This window comes from Halichondria panicea, chromosome 11, assembly GCF_963675165.1.
Source record: "Halichondria panicea chromosome 11, odHalPani1.1, whole genome shotgun sequence".
NCBI classification, from domain to species: Eukaryota; Metazoa; Porifera; class Demospongiae; order Suberitida; family Halichondriidae; genus Halichondria; species Halichondria panicea.
Window position 1 is genome coordinate 3,145,372 of NC_087387.1, and position 24,860 is coordinate 3,170,231.

The following is a 24,860-nucleotide window of genomic DNA, read 5'->3' on the forward strand; positions in this document are numbered from 1 at the left end:
CTGCTTTTGTGGGGACATGCGTATATATACGTGCCTACAACATATTCAGACGAGTTAAGGTGGGAGGAAGTATGGCTAAGTTGCTCAACACAGTTCATGGAATTGAAATTGCTGACATAAAAATGATTCAATGTTCCTCCCGTATTTTCAAAAGGAGAAGAGCCAGTGAAGGAGGTTGTAATTAAAGAGCTGAAGGTATACATGTAGTGAAGTGGGTATAATAATAAAGTAGTGATAATAAATGGAAGGGCATCTAGAGAAGCTAGATTAAGAATGCGATATCACTTATGTATATTGGTGAATAATAATTATGGATCTCCGACGGTATTCGCCACCTTGGATTTGGTTGATTCTGGCTGTGTGTGACGTGGCAACTCCAAGGTGGAATACCATTAGAGATCCAATCATTGCATGGTAGTCTATATAATAAAAGTGGAAAGATGCACTTTAATTATGCTGCTCTATATCCACAGAGAAACATCAAGGACTATAGGCTATTCGCACATGACTGTGTACTGTACTGAGCAGTTAATAACACCAGCGACACAAAGGATGACATTGGCACAAGTGAAATTGATTAATAATGCTATTTACATAGTGCATCTCAAACAAGAAGCTCTCTCTTCAATTGTAAACTTACACTGTAAACTTAGTTACTTAATCGAGGAAACCTCCACCTGAGGATCATCCCAACTGCATGTAGCTAAGAGAACAGCATTTTTGGCACTTGTAAGACCACATCGCCACCTAGAATACGCTGCACCTGTCTAGCTGGTTCCCACACAAGAAAAGGATATTACAACACATTTCAGAAATGATCTGCCAAAATTGAAATGGTTACTAGCAAAATGCAAATCATTGCTGGAACAATTCGTATGATTGAATGTCGTCTCATTAAGATGGAACAATGAAAGAGATGGAAGAGAACTTTGCCATTATAATTATGTATAAGAGTCGACGAAACAAATGTATTAGTTTGTAAACATGTGTATAAAGGTAAACTCCTGTAAGTCATTAGTTAGCTGTTTTAATGGTATGCATTAAATCACACTTACATTTAGGAAAAATCTTTTTATATCTAAACAACGATAACTAATAATGAGTAAATTACCAGAATATACATTGTTCAAAGTATGGCCCGCGAGACTAAGTAGGTGGTGGGAGAACCTCCATTTATTTAGCAATGTGAAAAATTGCTAATATTGGTCGGGGGGGGGAAACCAAGCAGGCGAGAGCAGAACTCCAATCCATTACAACGTCATTCACGTCATTAGGAGCACTCTCATCTGCTTCTGTTCACATGTAGACTACGTTTTTTTTCCTATGCTATTTTGTGGTTTTTCTGGCCAATACTAGATCTAGCACTTTGCTAGTAGGGTGATGACCATTTTAGGGGAGTGAAACAATTGATTGATCAGTACAGTCCAGAGACAGAGCTAGAGATCAGAAGCCTTATTCAGTTCTGGGGAAGAGGCGTGACTTGCGAGACGGCCTAGGGGTCGAAGTTTAATAGTTTTGTAGGCGTATTTTTATGTTCTGTTTCAGTACAATATTAATACAGAGCGCTAGCTAGATCATATCAATAGTGCTAGTGCAGTACAGTGCATCTCGATTGTCGGTCTCTAGTATTATAAAACTGTAACCCCAGTTTTTCATTTGGACGAGAGCGTTAAGGTACATACGTAGGTCCAGCTACACTGAACCTTAGGCCGGCCTTGTAGGAGATGCCTCATCAAATTTCCTTCACCTCGTTGATGTCAACAGTAACTGTGCTGGCTACCCTTTTTGCTTTTGTTCCTACACCTAGAGGTGAGCAGCATAAATCATGAGTTAAACGTTTTATAATTGCTTGCTAAAGACTGGCAACTTTAATTAATATTTCTCCCCCAATACAGTTGTTGCACAACCTCACTGTGATGCCCTGACCGAATTAGCTTCGAATGCTAATCAAAGTACACTTCTTGGTTCATGTACTCGTGATGCTGATTGTACCATGATAACTTGCATGATCTTAGACATAACAACGCGAAAGTTCGTTCAAGAAGCACAGCTAAGAGTTCTGCCTTGCACAGTCCCTATGCCACAGGTGGAGTTTAAGCTACTAAACGATGACGGGGCTCGCTTTATGCAGCTTGTCAATAGTACTTCACAAGTACCTATCATGATCAGCACCAATGGGTTAAATATCGAAATTGGAACGTTGATTTCTTTTGTTAATCATACAGCAAATGCTATAGGAATCATGGTGAGTTCAAAACATATATGTAGAGTAGTAATATTCATGTGGTAAATCCCCAGATGGAGCTGTTACCACCATCGCAACAAGTGCCGGTCACTCTTTTCAACTTCACTACTGTACTGCTGGACCTGTCAGCTTGCCCAACTATAGGTGACCTTTTGTTGTGTCTGACATATCCGTGTTATTTAGCCTACATTGTGTGAGCATGCCATCATGGTTTATTTTGTGCCCACCCATGCATTCAATACAATGGGTTTGTCTGGGAGTAGTGAATCAACATTCATTGGCCTCTTGGTGCTAACAGACCGTCTTGTGCATTGCTCTTATGGTAAACAGGGTTGAATCACATGATTTATGATAACATAATGGCATGACTGTAAAGTTCAGACTAAGGAAATGTGATCACACACTCACACTATTATACATGTAGGGTAGTTACTCTGGATACTGCATACATAAAAATATATTCGTGTTTAGTGCGAGTGTGCAGTGCAGTGTTATTTGCTAGTAAATTATTTTATGGGCACTCATGATCACTACCGACTTTAGTTCCGCACGCACTTGTCAGCTTGTTGCGTATATACAGCACACCTGGTTAATGGATCCATTTTTGGTGGAAATTGAAGTGTGCCAGGAAGTCCAGCTCTTAGTCTCTGATAACTTTGCATTGAAGAATGTGAGCCAGCTCAGCAAAAATGTGTTGCACGTGATCGTGTCCAACCTCCTCTGGCAAAAACCACCAACACTTCGTACATGTATTGCCATTGCTGTGTAGTACCGGTAGCCACTTATGTGGTAATAGCTGCAAAGTTGCAAAGTTGTACCTTTAACCTTAGCACTTCCCGTCATTACAAAAATAATTTTCATTTAAGTTGTAGTAAACTGTACATAACAACAAACTTATAGTCTTCCCTTTTCTATACAGATCCCACTACTAGGGACCAAGCGACAACAGGAACAGTTACAAACAGTGGTACTACTAGGGACCAAGCGACAACAGGAACAGTTACAAACAGTGGTACCCAGTGTTTTTCATACTCAAAAATATGGCTGGTGATAGAATCACTGCTATTGTTTGCTGTACTGTTTGTGGATAGAATGTAAGGAGCCACCATACTTGTACCAATATGTGTGTGATCACTTAATTTACTTTTTCTGGCCACCAATAATTTGTGTTTTTTTTAATTTTTGTACGCTATTTTTACAGCTTTATATATACAGTCATGTAATTGCGTTATCAGTTTTAGGTTAGATAAGATAACAAAGTGAGCACTCACAGTAAGTAAATATACCCGAACCAAAAAGAATTGTCCAGTTGTTCAAAGTTTAGTAATCAGTGGATTTATCCAAATACTCGTGTACATTATTGAACCCACATTCACGAGCAATGTGTATCATGATTCCAGTTGGAGCCTTCCCTCTCTTCGGCATACAGAAACTGCAATTACATATTTTCCTGCAAGGGGGACACACCCATTCCGTATTGGCCAGAGCATCGTATAAATCTTCACCGTAGCGATTTTGCAGACAAGGACCACAAAATTGTCCTCTTGTGCCATTACAATGTATATTATGGCATATTGTCTTAGTATCAATGGTTTTCTGTCGGCACTGGTGGCAAGTGGCTCCTCGAATTTTGTCGTACACTTTGTCGGTACTTCTGTCAACTGTCTTGACCAGACGTCTCTCCACTCCAGGCTTTCCATCCAATTCAATAGGAAGACAATCTTCTGTAGTATCACGCCTTCGACTATATAATTATTGTACTTTTGTTAATTATACATTTTGTTATAACACAATAAAAACAATTCCAAGTTCCTAGTAGTATGTGAATACGCCCCCTGTCCCCTCCCCCATGCCAATACAGTCTTTGAGTGCTTGTGGTAAACACTTCTAATTATACCCCCACATGCTTGGGTTTCAGTTAACATACTGAGAGGTACTTAACACCTCGCTGCTCACCACAGAAGCCAATTAACACACAGACTAGATTCATACGCTAGATAGAATGATTGTGTCTGTTATTTAGGAAAGAATGGCTTATCAACTCACTATCCCATTAAATTAATTTTCGGGTGCAGGCCTGTATTGCCCATGCACAGTGCACAATTGAGTACTCACTATGTCTTGTATACTATCCTCTTCACATCTTGGTCATCTTCCAGCCCGTTTTCAAGGTCCACACCTATACTTCTTCTCTGTGACCGCGTGAGAGGACGCTCACCCGTGCTGGGCCGAGCATGACGAGTGGGGTTACGACGTGGAGTTACCATTTCTCTCCTAGATATAAAGATGTTAAGGAGTCAGTCAACAATTAAACTCTATATGTTGGAACATCTTCTTTGATTGTTTGACTTAGGCAACAATAACTATGCTTGTGAACAGGAACTGAATATTTGTAAACATAGTCACATTCTACTACACACGCTTTTAGTCAAGTGTATCATTAGAACACCATGGTCAATAAAATTAATGTCGTATGACCGTAATCTTCAATGACCACAATAGCTACTGCTTTTGGCAGTCGCTCTTTTCTCACTTTTGTGGCTAGGTTGAAAGAGGGCTCGGTGTCTTGATAGTACGAATGGGCTTTAAATTATCCAGCATATGCGTAACTGTACTACAAAATTAAATTATCTAGTCCATTATGTTCTGTGTAATACTTATTCCCTATGACTGAATTCGGTGAAGCTGTGGGTTATGCCTTCTATTGAGTTGGTTGAGAAGGCTTGCACACTACTGTGAAGCCAACGAGGCTTTAACATCAAAATCTGCCACTATTAACACTAATTAACTTTTTGTATGACGGCTATCCATGCTGTAAACGCAAGGCTATGGGATCCAGGTGAGTAGACTCACATGTCACACACAAACAAACCAAATGACTACTGGCCGCGGGTAATAATAATAAGATATTTATGCACGTGATGCTCACCACCATAGGCAAAGCATGCAGTAGTTCAACTTGAGTAATGAAAACAGTACGACACAGCGCCAGGATACTTTGTGTACTGTATTTCTTCTTCTAATTACAGTGCCACCTTAATTATGCCTCGGTGCGCATGCGCAAACGAAGTACAGTATTGTGTTTGTGTTTGTGTGTGTGTCTGTCTGTCTGTCTCTGTAGACTGCTACAGCTGCTCAAGGATCAATGTAGTGTACTGAGTTGTCTCTAAAATAACGCTAGGTCGTATTTTTCAACTATTAAAGAAAAATCAGCCTGGGACCGAGGCTAGGTCGATCATTTCCCATGCTTTGAGTTTCCCTGTGATTACAGATATACATTGTATGCAGCAAAATTACTGTAAGAACATTATGATATCTGTGTGTATCAATAGCTAGTAGCTTTCTGTTATTTGACACATCCACCGAGGCATCAGCACCTGCGGTGCTTTCATTATACCAGTGCTGGCGTTGATTTTATTAATAGAAGCGCCAAGTCCTAACTTTAATTGAGCGACAGGTAAATTCCAGAATTATTGTTTGCTGGCTGTTACTTATAGCATAGATAAAAAAAAAGGGGGATTTGAACGGAAGCACCCTCAAGTGTTCCCGCGGTTTAATTGAGGCTGTATTCTACCATAGATTGAAGAGTTAGAGGGATAGGAAACAGAGTGGTGCACGTGATGATTTTACATTGAATCTGCAGTGGAGCCTCGAAAATTATCCGCGTTACGAGGCTATTAAGCACATTTTTGCCGGGTAACTCCCAAAGCTGTGTTTCCTCGAGACATCATCTCTTTCAGCAACTTATAACACGCCTAGTCCATGAGCCACGTGTAGTACTTGCTAATGACTGACCACACCCAGTAAAAAGAGACTTTCCAATAAAGTTATATGTTCCCAAGGCTGTTTTAGAGCTATTTGAACATATAACGTGTAAGCGTGCTGGTTATGACTACTACAATAGGTATAGACCTTGAAATATAAGTGAGTTGCACGGACTAAGAGCACAGTTACTTGTAGTTTATTATGCACTGAGTGTAGAATAGATATTGTTGTGATGGCCTTGATTAAACCGCAGCGTAGCGCGGATGTTACTCGAGATACCAACTGTTTCCTATCCCTCTAACTCTTCAATCTATGATTCTACACAAAGAATAAATAGTAGTGAGACTAGAACCAGTACAGTAGTGTCTGTGAGGGCGAGTAGCGCTGTTTATATAGAGGACCTTTGGATGCAAGTCAGAGAAAAACTCAAAAGACCAAAATTTACTGTCTTGTGTCTTGGATGAGTTCCAGAAGGAGGCCTTTTCTACCAGCCAATCGTAATCCAGCTAAAGTATATATACCATGCAGTCCATGTCTAATAAGTAGGAAAGGTGCTAATAAAACTTTCTGATGCATTTAGGCTAACACTATGACTGTTAAAAGTATAAAATTACATGAAAAACAGTTGACGAACCTCGAAAATGTCTCCAATAACAACACGAGGCACTGGTAAAGACTTTTTATAAACAATACCTGCTGCATGGAATGGTCGTCTCCAAGAGTAGATAAGATCTATTCTTGGCGTCTCCTATAGCAGAGTTTATCAAGCAGCTAAATAAACGCTATCGTTTCTACTAATTAAAAAGCGAAACGCAGATGAGATCAAAGGGATGCTCATGGAAAAATTGCAGTAAATTGTGACGTCATCCACATCCGTTTCCAATCCCTCTAATTCTTTGATCTATGATTATAGTGAGCTAGAGTTTACCGTATAGCGTGAAATGTTTGAAGGGCCGTTTTTGTGGGTTAGCAATGCTACACAAAAATTGTTCTTTAATTAGCTATAACATGCAAATATTGAAGGCATGGTTGGGAGTATATAAGCAGTCAACCCACGAAGTCTTTTAAAGGCCATGCATACCATGGAATTTAAGTGCCTCAAGCATGTTGCGTCTTCATACGGCACCGGTACCACGCGCACTAGACCACATACAGGAAAGAAGGGATTGACAAAAAAGCGCCTGGAATAGCCATCCGTGCTTTCCAGCAGTTCAATTGAGGCCGCCTACTTTAATGTGAAAAAAAATTGCCCTGCTTAACTTGCGGTTTGATTCCATATCAGACACACATTTCTTGTCATTTCCAAATGATGCCAAATAACCAACAAGGAATATGGAATCTAAGTGGGGGGGGGGGGAGGTTTGGAAAATCTAACAGCTATTTTGTTGCGTTTGGCGGGGGAAGCACTGATGGAATTTAGCTCTGTATTCGTGTTAGGCCACTCCAAATCAATTACTTGTTTCTCATCCCCCCTCTACTATTCAGAGCACCCGTGCAGGCCGATACCGGAAGTTGTGGTCTATTAAGTATGACGTCACTTCCTGTTTGCATGGTTTTAAAATAAGTTGCTAAAATTTCAGGCATCATATACAGTAGACCAGTAGTGTACAAATGTACTGAGTGTCTGCAGGAGCGTCTGTAATCACGCAGTTCTTCTTTTGCAAGATAATTAGCAGCCAGTCTTCTTTTGATATTTACAGATAGCTATGGCCATGTGCTAGATCACGTGCTTGATTAGCCTCGATTCAAGGCCGATTAAAATACGGCCTGGAATCGAGGCTAGTGCTTGATTAAATCACTGCTAGTAGCAGGTCAAAGGTCAACAATGAGTCTTATGATGAGCATGCAACCGGTATGTTTTCAAGGTAATTAACCAGGCTCAAAGTAGGTACGGCAGGGGGATGAGAAACAAGTAATTGATTTGAAGTGGGCTTAGCTCTGTATTCGTGATTTTATGAGCAGCTTTTGTGCGATGTGATGAGTTGTCAATCCCTCACTTTCCTGTATCCAGATTAGACTTGCGTTACAAAAACCACAGCTATTTAAATATGCTGAATATGCAACACAAGTCTCTACACATGGAATTTGACTAGTCTAGGTACGTGGCACTACGGGGAAAAAAACTGATTCACTGATTTTGAGGACAATCTAACTGTATGTATATCGTTATCAGTTCACCTGAATGTGTAGCGTGTCTTTTTCCTTGGGGTTGCACACTCTTCTGAGGCACTATCACCAGACTCCCTGCTTTCATCATCATCAGACCTCTTTCTGGGACGAACAGGTTTACTACTTCTTGTTGCCTTTCGACCCACAGAGAGACTGGTTCCTTCAGGAAACAGCTCCTCCAGCATCTGCTGGTTCTCCTTGATCCTCTCTAGTCGGGCAAGCTCATACTCGCTGAGCTCCTTAGCCATGTATAACTTTATTGACACATAAAATTAATTGTTGAAAAAGACCGGGTAACTAATAACATTTTGCGCGCGTAGACTCACACGAGTGCTGCGCCAAACTGTGATGACATAATTATCCTGGTGTTAGTTGGGCGTGGTCCGATCGTCCAGTGTCATGTGACTGTTTTTTTTTGAAAGCTAGCTCTGGCTGTGATCTTTGTGATTTCGATCTCGATTGTGCCCAGTCTTGTTGGACTTGCAACTTGTGTAAAGTATAAACTTTTGGTGAGTTCGTGCTTGAATTTTATCTAGAATGTTTATGGTACGGTTAAATGCATGCCATTCATAATTAATTTTATTTATGTACATAATTAATTATTATAATAATTGTTATACAGTATGACTAGAGTTTGTACGCAATTAATCCCGTATCACATTCGATCCAGTAATTGCACGTCGTCGTTGACAGCGCTTGCGTGCATTGACAGTGCTAGCGTGCAATTACTTGTTGAGTAATTACACCATAGATTTAGATAGAAGAGAAAGGGATTGGCAATGGAAGCGGTTCATGTGATGCTCTACAATGAAGTCTACCTAGTAGCTCTGAAGTAATCCGTGTTTCACCTCTAACCAGGAAACTTATTGCATGCGTCTCAAAGACTCCTCCAACACTTAACAAATGCCCCCCAATGATGAGTATCATTTGGAAACGAAGAAAATATAATCTTGGTTGTTGTGAAGTAGCTAGTCTGATTTTTCATGCTTGTGTTAGTCTAGCTACTTATAGCTAAGGTTGCGTCACTAAGTAGTGTGCTGTGTCCCAAATATTGATGAAGTTGATGTTCAGCAGCAGAACTGCAGCAAAAACAATTCTCATGAATTATTCATGTTAGACTCCCACGTAAGCCTCGATTAAAACCGTGGGGGAACACGGATGGTACATGTACTTTGAGGGTATTTCTGTTTCCAATACCTTTCTCTTCTATCTATGATTGCACGTTGTCAACGACAACATAATTATTGTTTTCGAATAACGGCCGCAGCTGAAAATGTGCAGGGAACTTAGTATAATTATAGTTATACCCATGCAATAAAGGATGAATACACCCACAACCATACTATTAATTATACTAACGATAATGCCCAAGCTGGTGCTTAGTTGTTCCATTCAAGGCGACACCAAAAGTATAATAATTACTAAGGGTACACCGGTGCAAGGTTCTCACTCAGTCCATTTGCTTGACTTTGATGTCATTCAATGATTTTATAATGATCGTCCTAATCTAATGATCGGCACTAAAGAAAGCTAGGTTTGTGTATTCAATGAAGACCAGAAGTGGGCCAGAGTCTCTTGAACCGGATTATAGCCTTGCTTTGCTCGTAATTATGCCCCAAGTGCTTTATATCGAATCAGGACAAAATGTCGCATACCGTACAGCAGGAAATGTTCGTGAAGTACAAAATTTTGCGTTTTTTTCGAGGGCAATTAAAACTGAGATAAACTCCCACGCACCGATATTTCACTTGCAAAGCTATTGGTGGGTGGGTGGGTGGGTGTGGTTTCCTGGCATTGAAACACGAATATTAGAACCCACAAACATTTCTGCTGAGGGCTCTAGAGCCAATTAGCGAAAATTTGCACCAGCGAAAATTTCCCGCTATACTGTGTTTAGAGTGTATACGGCACACAGAAAGGCTAGTTTAAACAATAATTATTGGTGTATTCTTTACTATTAGCTACATGTAGCTGTGGCTAACTGCTGGCATTGTGGCTATTAGAAGTGCCCTACTGCTAGATTGAGCAATCTAGCAAGGCATCTCAACTCAGCAAGGTAATTTGACTGTTTTCCTGTTTCCATAGTGCATCATGGAAGAGAGAAACTGGCTGCACTGTACTCTATGTCGGTCTGGAAGGGAGGGAGCTAGCACACTGCAGAGAGCTCATCTCAGAAATGTGACCTGGCCTGAGCCAAACACTAGTCTGGCGGCCCCGATTCAGGTATGTGTTCAATGCCTGACTTCTGTCCGTTACTTAAACGTTTTAAGTGGTCAAATTTTGCAAAATGAAGCCCATACAACAGTAATACGTACAGTAGATGTACGTAATTATGCCTCGGTGCACATGCACAAGCGAGGTATACAGTAGTGTGTGTCTGTGTATGTGTCTGTAGACTGCTACAGCTGCTCAAGGATCGATGAACTGTAAGTAAGAGTTTATAGGCTTCTAGTAACGTTTCCTTGGATTTTAATTCGTGGATCTGCAAAATAATGCTTTGTTCTCTAGTTATGCCTACTTTACTTACTTGGCACCCATTGCAGCCTTTTTAGAAGAGTGCGTAGCAAACTTGTCAGAGTGTTGCTACTTCACTTAGTAGTTATGCCTCGGTGCGCATGCGCAAGCAAGGTATACGATAGTGTGTGTGTGTTGTGTCTGTCTGTCTGTGTAGACTGCTACAGCTGCTCAAAGATTAATAAAGTGCAAGTAAGAGTGTCTATAGGCTTCTAGTCATTTTCTTTTAGATTTGCAAAATAATGCTTGGTTCTCAAGTCTAGTTTTGCTTACTTGGAATGCCATTGCAGCCTTTTCAGAAGAGTGCGTAGCAAATCTTGTTCATGGAGTGTTGCTACTCTACTTAGTAGTTAGCTCTGCACTAGAACGCTAGCTATTGGTAGCTGCAAGAGTCAGAAGAGAGCTGCAGTGCAAGGCTCTGCGGCCCAATACATCCAGTGGCTGGTCACAATTCTCTGCTAGGGCTGAAAACTTAATAGCTGCCTTCAACTCATCTGCTGAGCCAATATAATTTTAGACTTGAACTTTTGGCATGGATTGTTTTTAACAATATTCATGGTTGATCATTACTCTTAAATTTGAGTTTTCCCTGTGATTCTGGATTCTCTGATTTATAGGCGTTACTATATAAAAATTTTTTCAGAAATAATCTCAGGCTCTCTTATTTTCCCTGCGTGGGCATTCCCCCAGACCCCTCTAGTTGGTAAGCGGCAGGGGCTTCGCCTCACTTTTTCATTTGTTCAATTTGCTCCCCCTGGCCACGAACCCTGGATCGAATGGCTCTTCTAGGCTCTTTTTTGCATCCGTAATACATGTACCTCTAATTAAAGCGAAACTTTTTAATTAGTTACAAAGCCAGAGGTCGCTTCTTTCAGAGGTTGAAAAATTATGTACATGAAGAAGTCCTGGTGTCGCATATTTAGAGGGTCGCATCTAATTGGAGATTGGAGGTACATGTAGCTCCACTTATAGTCTATACTCATAGATAGAGTAGAAGAGGAATAATTATTCATGGTAGCCCTCGTGTTAGCCTTCCATGACCTCGATTAAAACCACGGAGATACACGGATGGTACTTCAAGGGTACATGTACTTTCATTTCAAGTTCCTCTACTGTAGTACTTGCACGTCGATTTCAGGCCGCTTAAAAACTTGTATTTTCCAGTGGGCTAGTATCGAGGCTAGGGGTGGCTACATTTATTGGCAGCTGCCTTTAATGTAAGTGAAAGCATACAGCCATAATTATCTTGGGGCACAAACATCCACGAATCAAGTAGTAGAAAATGTGTCTATGAAAGCTCCTCCTGCACTTCAACTGTTGATACAGCTAGCTGGAATACACACACTCACGCGCACACACAATAAGCCAATTATATACCTCTGGTGCCTATGCCATAATAAATGGGAAGAGTGAGGAGGCGATAGTGGGAAAGAAAGGGGGAAGAAGGGGGATAGCTGGAAAGAAAAATAGATTATCAGGGGGATCAGTTTGCAGTTGTGCACTTCCTATGTGTACACTACCGTATAGCGGGTAATTTTCGTGGGGTAAAATATTCGTTATTTTCGTGGGCAAGCTGACCTCCACGAATTTTAACGTAGGCGTGGCTTTACCTGAACGTAGGAATGCAGTGCAGGCAACGAGACTAAACGAAATTTTTTACTCACGAAAACCACCGTTTCTCGAGTTGAACGATTTTTTACCCCACGAAACTTACCCGGTATACATTGTTGTGTTTTTAGCAGCTGCTCCAATTACTGTAAGGGCCAAACTAGACTATAAAATAAATGATGTGGTACGTACTAGAAAAAAAGTTTATTATCCTTTTTCTGTTTTTCTACTGTTGTGCTCTAGGGACCTGTGGTGTACACAAGTCTGGATGATGCCTTTGCCAGTATGATGCAGCTCATGTCGATCAGCACAAGAAAGTGTAGTGTAAGTAATTAATTACTATCAGTCACTGCAGGAGTGCATGAATGTTATACTCGTTCCTCAATTTTGTACTGTCATAAGAGTCAAGGTCATTTGCATGCATGCATGATGGGATGGCTAGCGATGTATTTATGAGGAAATAGAAGTTGTTTTGTACCAAATGCGATTTCAGGGTCAGTCTGGCTATTTTCCTCGCCAGTAATTCCCTCTTACTTGCTCGTCCATTGCAGAGATATCACAACAGTCACAAGTCAGAACATCGTTCACAATCACAGGCTGTCAAGCATAGACTTAAGTATCATTCTCCTCGACCGGTGGACCCAACACTTTCTAATCCTGTGAGTTATTATGATCGACTTACATGTACTTGTATGTCGTTTTACACGTATACTTTCGTACCATGTACGTACCGCAAGGATAGTAGAGGCCACACTCACTCCATTATACATGTATGCACTGTGATAGTGCAAAGATGTTAGTATAAATATTGCACTTTAACTATGGTTACAGGTTACATGTACTGGGGTCACAATAATCAATGGGCGGCCACGGGTATAGCAGTACTTTGGTTTGTTTGTCTGTTTGTTTGTGATCTGTGAGTCTACTCACCTGGATGCTATAGCACTGCGTTCATCATTAAACCACAACAATTTGGGCCGGGGAAGATTCACCCCTGCCCCGCACTAGATTAAGTAAACATTACTTGGCTTCTGTATCATAGCAACTGGTGATCGATGTTTAGCTGTCGTAAATTCCCAGCCCTAGAGCACATTCCTCATAAACTCCCTTTCTTTGAGGACACACCGATCTTTAATGAGCACGTTCATTCATAGTTAGCGTTGGGCCTAATTTAGCAAAAATCCCCCCTTTGGATCTCACCCAAGACATGAAATAGATTTACGTTGAATTTATGTGATTGGCCGTTATTATCATTTGGGAAAGTACAGTATGCATTGAATTGAACACTATAAAACAAGTTATATAACAACATAAAATGTTCAAAGATACATACATTTACATTGTATCATTTATCATCCCGTTCTTCAGTGAGATAATCTAGAGTACTGTAGGTCCACTGGACAAAGTACTGTCCATGTCATCTTGGATACATCCCTAGCAGTAACATAATTGCATGTATGACTACATGTAACTATTACAGTTATGGTACAAGTGTTATTGTATATTCAAAACCCGATATACAGTAGTTGCATTGCACATCACAAACTGACATGTTACTCTTAATCGGAGCTTATTGTTTATTGCATGCACACCAGAACAGATGATATCATGATACATTACAAAAAATAGCAACATTGCTGATAGAAATTCAGTACCACACACTTTAGAACTACACCCCCTAGTTACAATAATAGATGCAACGTACCACACCCCAAGCTTTAGACCATATGAAACACTTTCAATACTCTCCTAGTGCTAATACATGGCCTGCTCTAATTATAGTCTAGCTGGAACGCTGAGGGTTTTGCACTTTGGCGCTCTAGTTAATTCATAGTGTGGAGTTGCTTTCACTACTGAGTTGAGTCTTGCCACGTTCCCATTACGTTGCATCGACCTGACAGACTATATATATAATTATGTATCTAAATGCCTCCACCACACTACGTGTTCCCCTGTACAGCTCTCCAAGACTCCCTCTGTCCACGTGAACACAGTGCCTGGAACGTACGCTATCACTGCTTCCAGGTGGGGAGGAAACTCGAGCACCACTCATGTCATCAGAGTAGACCCTGAACAATCTGTCAGTCTGACTTTTGATGTGAATCTGTAGCACTTCTAGGGCTACATGTACGCGTATCATTTTTACTTCAACTTTCACTATTTTTTTCCCCCGATCATTGTAGTACATGCCATGTACGTACCTTGCTCATTGCGTATAATTATTATCACAACGAGAATGTTGTGATGAACTTAAGTGGCAATTTGTAATTAAAGGATAGACATAACAATGTACCTTGCTCATTGTGTACAATTATTACCACGATCAAGAATGTTGTGATGAACTTAAGTGGCAAGGATAGACATGACATGTTACCGGTAATAATTATGGTGTCAGGTATAAAATTAGACTATCTAGGTTAATTCTACATAATTATTATGCCAGCACGTACTAGATCTAGTTAATGCATGCGTTAATTATCTTTGTGCTAATTAAGTTCGTGCACTTATTAATGTGTATGCATGGGTACTCATTTTTTGTCAATTCGCTCTTGTGGAATTCCTTACCAGTACAATTATAGGCCACATGCATGCATGTGCCTTCGATCTGTACAACCCATCCTCTCACAAATTTGAAAATTGATAACATGCATGTCATAATTAATTTTGATGTTTGAAGCCTCAAAAATGTTTGGAGTGGGTGTGGCTTGTTTTCAGGAGAAGTCCAGTCATACTTTTAGTAACTGAACTATGATGGCTAGTCAAGCTAACTCACTTCGTCGAAGCTCCTCAGTTTCCATCGGAGAGCAGTCTGAAACAGCCTACGAGTACCTTTGTAGGCAGGAAGAAGCAAAAAGGTAGAGATATCTACTTGGATAGCTAGCTAGCTAGCTATTAAAAAGCACAAGCTGCTGATTTTATTGTCTTTGATCTTTGATTAATAGACAACCGCTATGATTCTAGTTTTACCTACAAACTAGATGGTTGGAGAGTGTGCTGAGCTGTGAGCTCCCTGGTGCTCCTGCCCTTGAAGAAACGCTTCAGAATGGGGTAATCCTCTGTAAGTTGGGTATGAAGCTTCTACCAGACGATCAAATGTGGAATAGGGTATATGACCTTGATCAGTCCAAGTTCAAGGTTAGTTTTGCCAACAGTTCTCATTCCTCAAATTCTAGCTTGTGTGCCATTGGACGTTTCTATGATACTGACGTTTCTATGATACTGAACCCGTACATGTATTAAAGATCGGAAAATGGAGGCCTCCTCGCGAAAGTCATCCGCGTCATGTTTTTTTTACCCTCTGCCCAAACACATAATCTAGTTTAGGCGTGTCAGTATAATTAACTGTAAGGATGGAACCAGTTTGTAGTACATTTTTTAAGTTCTGCATTTCTTTGGTTATAATAGGCTTTATTTTTATGCCAACTACAGCAAACAGTCCATGTCTTGTTATAATTAGAAGAGGTTCACGTGTTTATCCCAACAGTATACATGTATGGCACTGTTATAAGTATGACAATTAAAACAGCTGTAACTTACCTCGAAAATGTTCCAATAACAGTACGAAGCACAATCTCTTGCAAAACTAACATTAATGAACCACAGATGAACCAAAGAGATGATGACTAAAATGTTCATGCTTCATTTAACAAGGCTACACAGACTTGGGAGTTGGCTCCTAATGTATTGTGCTCTAATTTTCCTCATACCATTGCACTGTACAAGTTCATTCCTAATTAGTCCATGCTCAATCTAGAGAGTTGCTTGTATCTGTGTCTGCACTGCACATTGCACTCTAATTTAGACACTCCTAATAATATGCCTCGAGGCGTAGCCGCACGAGGGATTCGGTAAAGCTGACTGTGTGTGTGTGTGTGTGTGTGTCTGTCTGTCTGTTCCAGCTGTAACTGCTCAACGGTTGCAATGCGCCAAAAACTGAAAACTAACAACGGCTTCTATAGGCTTCTAGCCACGTTCTCTTGGATTTTGTTTCGTGGATTAGCAACTTCTTTCTCGAGTTATGGCTAGTTTGACTCACATTGAAGGCTGTGCAGTCTCTTCAGAATCTTTCGTAGCATCATCTGTTCGCATGAAGTTTCTATTCAACTTATAAGTTAGTCTTGCACTAAAGCGCTAGCTCTTTGTTAGCTACAAGAGTTAGAAAAGAGCTGTAAAGCTATAGCTATACCATTAATTCTGTGAAATTAACCTCTTGCAGACACACCCCTTATTCCTATGTAATGCGCATGCACGCTCATCCCCACGTGTGAGAGAATATCCAGATCATCCTGGCAGAATCTTCTTTTTGTTGAGGCCTGGTAAACACGTACAATATAATTATGATAACAATATGCATGTACACAAGTCTTTTCTTCTCAGTTATGATAAATATAATTATTATATACACTGAGCCCCAGATCCTGGCAGAATCAATTTGCTTCTCTCTTGAGGTCCACAAACACTACAATGATACCATAATACAATATTATAGATGTATGTACATGTCAGTGAGTTTATATAAGCTGACTTAATTCATTATAGAAAAAAATACTTTTTGAGCGAAAGCATAACATGGCGAGAGGCATTAGCACACCCTGGAGTGCCCTCCCCATTGGCGGCAGCGCAGCTTGCAACACTCGTTAAGCATAGGGTTGTTATCTAACCATAAAATTATACATGCCGTGCCATAATTATACAGAACAGGTGCATGTTCAGTTTGTGTGTAAGTAATAATTTTATACATATATATCTTGTACAGAATAAAGGACTTGACTACCGCTACACAGACAATATAAACTTCTGGTTGGCTTCTCTTCAAAAGCTTGGGCTTCCAAAGGTACATGTACATACACAAGTTTCTCTTGTTTATGAATATACAGACATTGTGCAGTACGTGTATGAAGGCCGGGCACGTGCATGTGTTCTATAGCTGGTATTTAGAAAAATTTAAGTTAGGATGAGCATTAGCCTTGGAAGGCATCTGCTACGTGTAAAAGTGTTTGCTTGTATAGTTTTGCATAGAGTATACTGTTTGTGTTTTTGATAGTTGAAAGTATCATTTTCACTTTCCACTTTGTTAGGTATTCTACCCTGTAATGACAGACATTTACCACAAGAAAAACATGCCAAAACTCTTCTACTGTTTGCACGCATTGAGGTAAAGGATCTTCACACCGTAAAATTGTTAATTTAAAATGGAATATCTAGCCCACATTTCATGCATGGTACATGTACAACGTCCCATGAACGCTCCATGTGTGGCCAGGGCCTTGAATTTAGGCTGTACTTAGACCCGGCTTTTGAAAATCTTTTGCAGCAAGTTGAATATCAGATGCATACCCTATTTAGTACTTTTTAATGGTGCATGCATAATTGTGACAGTCGGAGATATTTATATAGTTACAAGTGCTATATATAATAATTGTTGTCCTAAGTTCTGTAACTCCTCTGTAGCCATTTGCTGAAAGGAAAAGGGATGGTGCCAAAGGCAGTGGATGACCTTTATGGCACTGCTAAGTTTCCACGTAGGTTAATCTGATACCGTATATATAACTGGAAAATTTGGCGGGTATTATGTTTGGCGAATAAACCATTTTGAACCTGACTTAGCGGTTTTTATTGTCGCAGGCTAGCTGTAAAGAGTATGCAAAAGAGTAATGTGGGAGGGTCTGCTTGTACATGTGTAATTTTGCTTTAGTTTGCACCATTGCACAAGTCAAACATGTACTTACTTTGCACATAAAATTTATTCACGTATGTTAACTTCTGAATTTTCTTGTCTTAGACGATGCTATTGTGCTGACAACTCAAACGCTGAGGGCCGGTGACAGAACTATGCCCACATTTGGTTTGGTCGAAAATCTCGTAGAGGAAGAGGTAGTTTCCTTGTGTAGCCGACTCACATGCAATAGCTTACTCAGTCAATAGTCATGTGCTCATTAATGTACCTCGTAAGCAAGCCAAGCAGTTCGGATATGATTCGCAGCTGTCATTACCTATACAGGGGCCTTGTTGTACATACATGTACATAATATGTACATGTACTACATTGATAATTGAGAACTCAGATAAATTTACTAGTTACAGTCACCCTTACACAAAATGTAGCTTCAATACATGTCGATGGGACTGTGTGAATCGTATGAGGAGGAGTTGCCTGCTTCCCCAAATGATGTGCGTGTAGCTCCATTGGCAGGCAGGCCACTCTTCGATGATCCCAAGTACATGACTACCAATCAAGCCAAGCAACAAGTGAGTACACATGGTCATCATTCAAAGAGTTAGACCAAGCACGTGTTCCACGGTGGATGTCAGATTTAGGTTAAAAGCACATTGTTCATTTGTGTAATTTGATCTCCATATCGAATAGACATGAGAAGTTAAATGATGTCATTCAGCATACAATGATCATACAGTTATCATAGTGATACATCTACATGTTTGTAGTACTGGTAGTGTTGATGACACTCTTGACACTCTTACAATCAGGTTGTTGAAGATGAGGATGGGCTGATTGGGACAGTGCCGTGTGTATCTGCTCAAATCACTGCTAGTCTCTACGTCAGGCGAAGTGCTATAAGAAAGAGCTCAGCCAACTTTACTTCATGTGTGTGCATGCACTGTACCTATAGGTGTTATTTTATCAATGGTAGTTTTGATATATCAGCGTAGTTACAGAATGTACCTCTGATCATAGAGTAGAATAGGGATGGAAACGGAAGTGATTCGCCAAAACAATTCTCATGAATTACTCATGTTAGCCTCCTCATGTATTAAAAGTAAGCCTCGTTAAACCGTGGAGATACACGGATGGTACTTTGAGGGTACTTCCGTTTCCAATCCCTCTTCTACTCTATCTACATGTATGCTCTGACTAACACAGCTATACCATGTCAGTGAATATACAATGAACACAGCTATGCAATTATGTTTACACATAACAAAAAATTATCATTGTCACACTCCCTGGATAATAATTATTAATTTGGTCCATAATTATGCAGTGGAAAACAGCTTGAGCACCTTGAATATCACATTGGAGAAAGATGACCCTCAGGAAACATTGAAAGCATTGCAAAATCCTGATGCTAACTTTCCCTTTGTGTATCGTGACAAAGAAGCAGACAAATACCACAAAGCATTGATAGAACAGAAGAAATGTGGAATGCCACAATGTTTGCTGGTAAGAATCTGACACTATGCGTTGTCACGTGTCTCCTATACGTACTATTGGTTGAACACATGCATGCACACAGCCTGTGTTTGCTGGTGTGGACAGAGAAATGTGTGAGAACCTTTTAGAGAAAATGAGGTATGATGTATAATTATGTTGGTCACCATTACGATTGTTTATTTTGGTGTGGCTACTTTGTGTACTCTAGCCCCGGGGCTTTTGTTGTGAGAAGCAGCCAAACAGTTAATGGAGCATATGTGTTCTCTTTCAAGTAAGTTTTTCGCTCGTACAATTTAAGTCATGCTACATGTATAATTATAATGTATGCATTATAGTGTAATAATTATGTATACATAGTGTAATTGCATGGCATGCTAAAATAACTTCCTTGCGTGTTAATAGTTAAGTATTCAGCCATGACGACTCGTTTCTTCCTAGTAGACATGTACATGCATGCAATGATAATGTTATAACCTCCTGAAATGTCTTATTGTCAGGAACCTTACTGGGATTAAACATTGGAAATTATCAACAAAAGCTGGAAAATTCTACTGGGGCACAAGTTCACTCCATGCATCTCTAGAGTCATTCATAGAGGTGAGTGTTGTGTGTATTAATTAAGTTATTGTTTATGTGCACTATACGTATAAGTATAAAGGTTGGTTATTGTTCTGGCTATAATGACCATTTCTGGTCGTGTGATAATTATAGTGTGTAGGAAAAGAGAATGACATAATTAATGTGGCTTATCATGTGACTAGTGCACTGTGCTGTGCATGAAGTTCTAGTTTTTTTTTGTGCTTATAAATTATGTGTAGCTTTCATTACTGTACATGTAGAGTTTTGTGAAGGCTCTTGCTGAAGCTACCAAGTTGCTCATCTATTGTGGGATGACCTCTGTATTACAACCAGTGTTCACATCCACTGACTGTGAAGCTGTGAGTTGCTTGAGTAGTTAATTATATACATTCAGTTATGGTAAACAGGACTACTAGCTTAATTGTACCGAGACGTACAGCCTGATTGAGATATTAGAAGTGTGCAGTAGTTTGTTTTATGGAACTAGAAATAGATACACACTTACTCAAACCAGGGTTAGCGTAGGCATAGAATAGGTACATGTAGGTTATGAAACGTCTGCAGTTATTGGGGAGAAACATATAATTATAATTATCCATGCAGTACTTCAAATTTGTTGCATTTGTATACAGACAGTAACTTCCATGAGGGATTCCGACGACTCTCTGTCCTACGGCCAAGTCTGCCATGTCATCAAGGAAGTCAATAACTCCATTCGGAGGGGAAGAATATCAGTGAGTTAATTGATTAAACCCCTTATAGTCCTGCATACCAAAGTAACCCGATCAAGTCTTTAGTCATCATTACAATGTAAGATGAACAGTATGGATGAGCAACACACGTGCACTCATAATTATTATGTAGAGATATCTGTGTAGAGATATCTGGCATTTGGCTTGTATGTATGCTAGCTGCATGGTGATATTTGAACACACAAGGCGCCGGACTAGGGTGACTATAGCTGTGCGTGTTAATGTATAGCATATTACTAGAATGTTTTGCGAGCATCAAACATTTGCGAATTTTGCGAGGGTTGATCAATTCGCAACAATAAAATCCGCAAAACCTAAATTATTACTAGTAAATACACATGATCCTTTCCAGAACGCAATAGTTAGATCGCAAAGGGTCAAATTTTCTGCTGATTTGGCTCATTTGCAAAGGTTTTTCACTTGCAAAATATTCTAGTAATACGGTACTGTATAATTATAATTATGTGCTTGGTGTACATGTATGTATAGCCTGCTCTTTTAATGTTATGTGCTACACACAATTTCCAGCATGTGCACACAATAATATGATTGGTGCTTTCGTATCAAGCATGGATGCTGCTCATATTGTATATTGGGTTTTGCTTGCGAATTGTCGCATAGATTGCAAACGAAAGACATGCAAAGAGTGCATGAGCATGCGATTCGCAACAGTTTAGGGCATGTACCTTGTACATTGTCATTCGCAGATGATTTGAAACACGATACCAATGTACGGTATAATGTGCCATTATAAAAAAGTATGCTAGGGAAATCCACCACTAAACATGATTGTGCATGTAATTATGTATCTTCAGCCAATTTTGCTACATTGTCACTTTAAGTTAGTTCAAACTACCGTATAGCGGGTAATTTTCGGGGGACAAAATATTCGTGGTTCAGCAATATTGAGACATTTCGTGGGTAATATTTTCGTGGTTGCTGTTTGCACTTGCAGGTAAAGGTAGGCAAGGTCGCTTCATTCGTGGGTAAAATATTCGTGGTCAGACCTCCAACCATGAAAACCACAAATATTTTACCCCACGAAAATTACACGCTATACGGTACCTCTTCAAATAGCGTTCACATTCATAGAATTTTGTCACTATAATAATAGCGCAGTAATTTTTGTTTCGACTACAGACTACAATGTAAGTAAGTAAGTAAGTTTCTCGCAACGCTTTTCCTCTGTCTATGAGGATTTTCAGGACATAATGCAAACAATTTCTAACCAACGTCAAGCACAGGAGCCAATATACTTTTGTTTGGAATTTAGTCTGTACTACATATAGCTCTCGTTAGTTTGGATCTAGATTCTAGAACCAGTTATTTAATGAAAGCACCACGTCCGAGTGCTGATACCTCGGTGGAGGTGTCAAAGCTACATAACATAAAGCTACTAGCTATTAGCAATAGCTTACATGTATATCATGATGAACATTTTTGCAAGTCATAAAGAGTCCCATGGGAAATGATCGACCATGATTGTTGTTCAAAAGGATCGATGCCAAAAGTCCAAGTCTAACTGCTACATCAGCAGAGCCTTGCAGCTCTCGCAGCTACCAATAGCTAGTGTTCTAGTGCAGAGCTAACTATTAAGTAGAGTAGCAACACTCCTACACACTCTTCTGAAAAGGCTGCAATGGCATTCCAAGTAAGCAAAACTAGGCATAACTCTAGAACCAAGTGCAAATCTACGAATTAAAAGTCTATAGAAACTCTTACTTGCACTTCATTGATCATGGAGCAGCTGTAGCAGTCTACACACACAATGTACAAACTACGGTACCGTATACCACGCATGCGCAGCACCGAGGCATAATAATTAATGCTAAACACGGTGTTTTACCCATTGTCCACTCTAAAAGAGCGTGCAGAGGTTCAAAACATTGAGGAGTTTTCAGCTCAAAAGATGTGCAGCTGTCGAGTCCTTGTATGACCGTTTTTGGTACATGTATATACAAGTACGTGTTTTTATTGGGTGTAGCATGTATGCTACATATAGACGTACATTATTCAGTGGAACCCCTCTATAACGGACACCTTTGGGGAACAATGTTTTGGCCTTTATACAGAGGTGGCCTTTGTTGAGAGGTTGTTTTGTACACAAACTGTTCATTTGGGACCTGAGTGCCTGGCCGTTATAATATAGCAAATGGCCTTTATTCGAAGGTGGTTGTTAACAGAGGTCCCGCTGTATCAGATTTCGCCTTAATTTTTGGCTTGCATGCTTGCTGCACTCATTTTTTTTTGTAAGGGCTATAGGCAAACAGTACATGTGGTATATCTACTTGAAGTTTAACTATAATTATTGTTCCAGAATAATTAATTATCTGTTTCAGGTAAATGAGTCCAGTCTTACACACAGCAGTGTCCGTGACGATGCTTGGGACGAGTCGGTAAATGTCTACTACCATTAGCCTTAATGAAAATCATGATTAATTTTGCACACACTACAGATGATCGTCAGTCTCAATAGATTGGAGGCAGAGGCAGAACTTGAGCTCAAGGGAAAGTGAGCAATTCTCAGCAGCTAGACAAGCATGAATATAATTATTGTACTGCTATTATTGTTAACAAATTAAAACCAAGTCGCCATAATTATATGGGTCTACGTTCCCACAGACCTGGGTCGTTCCTTGTTAGACCTAGTGAAAGATCTCCAGGGGATTATGCACTAGCATTCCGTACAAATACAGACACAAGACACTGGAGAATTGTCAAGAACAGCGGACGGTTCTATGTGCACCCAAGACCAAATCCGTATAACTCACTGCCAGAAATAATACAGGTTGGCACAGCGTATGCATGTCAACATTATATAAGTGACATAAATATTATACGTACAGTAGCATCACCTTCAAACGTCTGTTAATACATTGTTGATACATACATGTACATCGATAGACATAATACCTTATCTGTAATAAAATTATACTGACATTGCATTGATTTCTAGCACTTCAAAGATGCAGTAGGCCAAGAAACCGGCTTGAATATGGTACCTTTGAGCCCAAAACAACCTTCACCTCAGCATATTGGAAAATCTCAAACATTGCAACCCCCTTCTATACAAAGGCCAATTAGTAGTAAGGAAGACGTACTGCTGATCTTTACTTTTCCGTATAGCCACTTAACCATTAGATATCTACCATTTATTATATTATACTCATTTTCACATGCAGCTGTTGGTATTCCTTCACTGTCACTGTCCAAGTTGAATCCTGCAAACCTGACAAGCTGGAGTGTAGATGACGTGAGTTGCTGGTTGACTCAGCAAGGGTTGGGACGGTTTGTAGAAGTATTCCAGAACAATGCAGTGGATGGAGAATGTCTACTAGCTCTTGACAATACGTTGGTGAAAGATGACCTTGGCATAACTGCATTGGGACATAGATCAAGGATACTGAAAAGAGTTCAAGACCTGAAAGAACAATTTCATCCACAGCTGAGCTGATTTAACTCTTTCGCTTTGTATTCTGAGTGTTTTTTGTATTAAATTTTAGTGTGTTAATTTTTGTAGTTCTGTTTCCTTTTTATAATTTGTAATAATAATAATTATTATGCACTAGAATATAATTGTAGTGCTTTGTAGATCTATATAGAGCTGCTGTAACATGATAGTTATAATTGTACCATTAATTATAATGAAGAGCTGATGTAAAGAACATAATAATTAGTAGATTAATCAATCTACAGCTATAAGTATAATTATAGCGCTAGCTATAATTATTATTATTATTATACGCATGCATCAAAAAAATTATATGGCTCAGCTCCCAAAAACTAACTATATGTTTTTGGGAGCTGAGTATGTTTTTAAATCTTGTATATGGCAGTCATAATTATTTTATACACACTACCCCATACAAACATAATTATAGACGATCTTTTTGGAAAAACTATTACCTGTCACATAAATTCGATCATTACCGGTATAACATATAGACTATATATAATCAATTTATTAACGCATTCATAATTATCATCAAAAATACCGCTATTTTATTCTGCACAAAAACAGAGCCTAAAGGTGCGATTGAAAGACAACAGTGTCAGC

General features: G+C 39.6%; 4 protein-coding genes across 5 annotated transcripts; 3 read left to right on the forward strand and 1 right to left on the reverse strand.

The window, feature by feature from the left end:
- The first annotated feature begins 1,509 nt into the window (after nucleotides 1–1,509).
- On the forward strand, nucleotides 1,510–3,472 carry LOC135344675 (uncharacterized). The gene is made up of 4 exons (XM_064541930.1): nucleotides 1,510–1,809; nucleotides 1,896–2,245; nucleotides 2,299–2,389; nucleotides 3,165–3,472. The coding sequence occupies exons 1-4, from the start codon at nucleotides 1,725–1,727 to the stop codon at nucleotides 3,341–3,343; spliced, it is 705 nt and encodes a 234-aa protein (XP_064398000.1). The 5' UTR covers nucleotides 1,510–1,724; the 3' UTR covers nucleotides 3,344–3,472.
- Nucleotide 3,473: 1 nt separating this feature from the next.
- LOC135344671 (cell division cycle-associated 7-like protein) lies at nucleotides 3,474–8,519 on the reverse strand. The gene is made up of 3 exons (XM_064541923.1): nucleotides 8,189–8,519; nucleotides 4,361–4,519; nucleotides 3,474–3,989 (listed from the first exon to the last, which is right to left on the reverse strand). Exons 1-3 carry the CDS (start codon nucleotides 8,425–8,427, stop codon nucleotides 3,566–3,568), a joined length of 822 nt encoding a protein of 273 aa, XP_064397993.1. The 5' UTR covers nucleotides 8,428–8,519; the 3' UTR covers nucleotides 3,474–3,565.
- Nucleotides 8,520–8,541: 22 nt separating this feature from the next.
- On the forward strand, nucleotides 8,542–14,555 carry LOC135344677 (uncharacterized). 2 transcript variants are annotated; one of them, XM_064541932.1, is made up of 5 exons: nucleotides 8,542–8,688; nucleotides 10,265–10,402; nucleotides 12,545–12,625; nucleotides 12,853–12,960; nucleotides 14,262–14,555. In XM_064541932.1, exons 2-5 carry the CDS (start codon nucleotides 10,271–10,273, stop codon nucleotides 14,409–14,411), a joined length of 471 nt encoding a protein of 156 aa, XP_064398002.1. In that variant the 5' UTR covers nucleotides 8,542–8,688; nucleotides 10,265–10,270; the 3' UTR covers nucleotides 14,412–14,555. The 2 variants fall into 2 exon arrangements, with proteins under 2 accessions (XP_064398002.1, XP_064398003.1); XM_064541933.1 differs by having other exon boundaries at nucleotides 8,571–8,688; nucleotides 10,141–10,402.
- Nucleotides 14,556–14,994: 439 nt separating this feature from the next.
- Nucleotides 14,995–24,452, forward strand: LOC135344660 (uncharacterized). The gene is made up of 19 exons (XM_064541906.1): nucleotides 14,995–15,156; nucleotides 15,280–15,436; nucleotides 17,058–17,135; nucleotides 17,380–17,456; nucleotides 17,753–17,823; nucleotides 18,084–18,175; nucleotides 18,407–18,550; nucleotides 18,788–18,905; nucleotides 19,303–19,481; nucleotides 19,555–19,610; nucleotides 19,681–19,743; nucleotides 19,970–20,069; nucleotides 20,312–20,410; nucleotides 20,684–20,785; nucleotides 23,143–23,199; nucleotides 23,260–23,315; nucleotides 23,426–23,591; nucleotides 23,760–23,889; nucleotides 23,986–24,452. Exons 1-19 carry the CDS (start codon nucleotides 15,050–15,052, stop codon nucleotides 24,255–24,257), a joined length of 2,124 nt encoding a protein of 707 aa, XP_064397976.1. The 5' UTR covers nucleotides 14,995–15,049; the 3' UTR covers nucleotides 24,258–24,452.
- The last annotated feature ends 408 nt before the right edge of the window (nucleotides 24,453–24,860 follow it).

Bases quoted from the DNA above. Each gene is read 5' to 3' on its own strand.
- LOC135344671 (XM_064541923.1), bottom strand. From the start codon at position 8,427: ATGGCTAAGGAGCTCAGCGAGTATGAGCTTGCCCGACTAGAGAGGATC. The intron at 4,520-8,188 runs GTGAACTGATAA...CTTTATATCTAG, and splicing joins AAGACACGCTACACATTCAG to GAGAGAAATGGTAACTCCAC. The intron at 3,990-4,360 runs GTGAGTACTCAA...ATAATTATATAG, and splicing joins AGGATAGTATACAAGACATA to TCGAAGGCGTGATACTACAG.
- LOC135344677 (XM_064541932.1), top strand. From the start codon at position 10,271: ATGGAAGAGAGAAACTGGCTGCACTGTACTCTATGTCGGTCTGGAAGG. The intron at 10,403-12,544 runs GTATGTGTTCAA...GTTGTGCTCTAG, and splicing joins GTCTGGCGGCCCCGATTCAG to GGACCTGTGGTGTACACAAG. The intron at 12,961-14,261 runs GTGAGTTATTAT...TCCCCTGTACAG, and splicing joins ACCCAACACTTTCTAATCCT to CTCTCCAAGACTCCCTCTGT.
- LOC135344675 (XM_064541930.1), top strand. From the start codon at position 1,725: ATGCCTCATCAAATTTCCTTCACCTCGTTGATGTCAACAGTAACTGTG. The intron at 1,810-1,895 runs GTGAGCAGCATA...CCCCCAATACAG, and splicing joins TTTTGTTCCTACACCTAGAG to TTGTTGCACAACCTCACTGT. The intron at 2,246-2,298 runs GTGAGTTCAAAA...GTAAATCCCCAG, and splicing joins CAAATGCTATAGGAATCATG to ATGGAGCTGTTACCACCATC.
- LOC135344660 (XM_064541906.1), top strand. From the start codon at position 15,050: ATGATGGCTAGTCAAGCTAACTCACTTCGTCGAAGCTCCTCAGTTTCC. The intron at 15,437-17,057 runs GTTAGTTTTGCC...TATCTTGTACAG, and splicing joins TTGATCAGTCCAAGTTCAAG to AATAAAGGACTTGACTACCG. The intron at 23,592-23,759 runs GTTGGCACAGCG...ATTGATTTCTAG, and splicing joins CACTGCCAGAAATAATACAG to CACTTCAAAGATGCAGTAGG.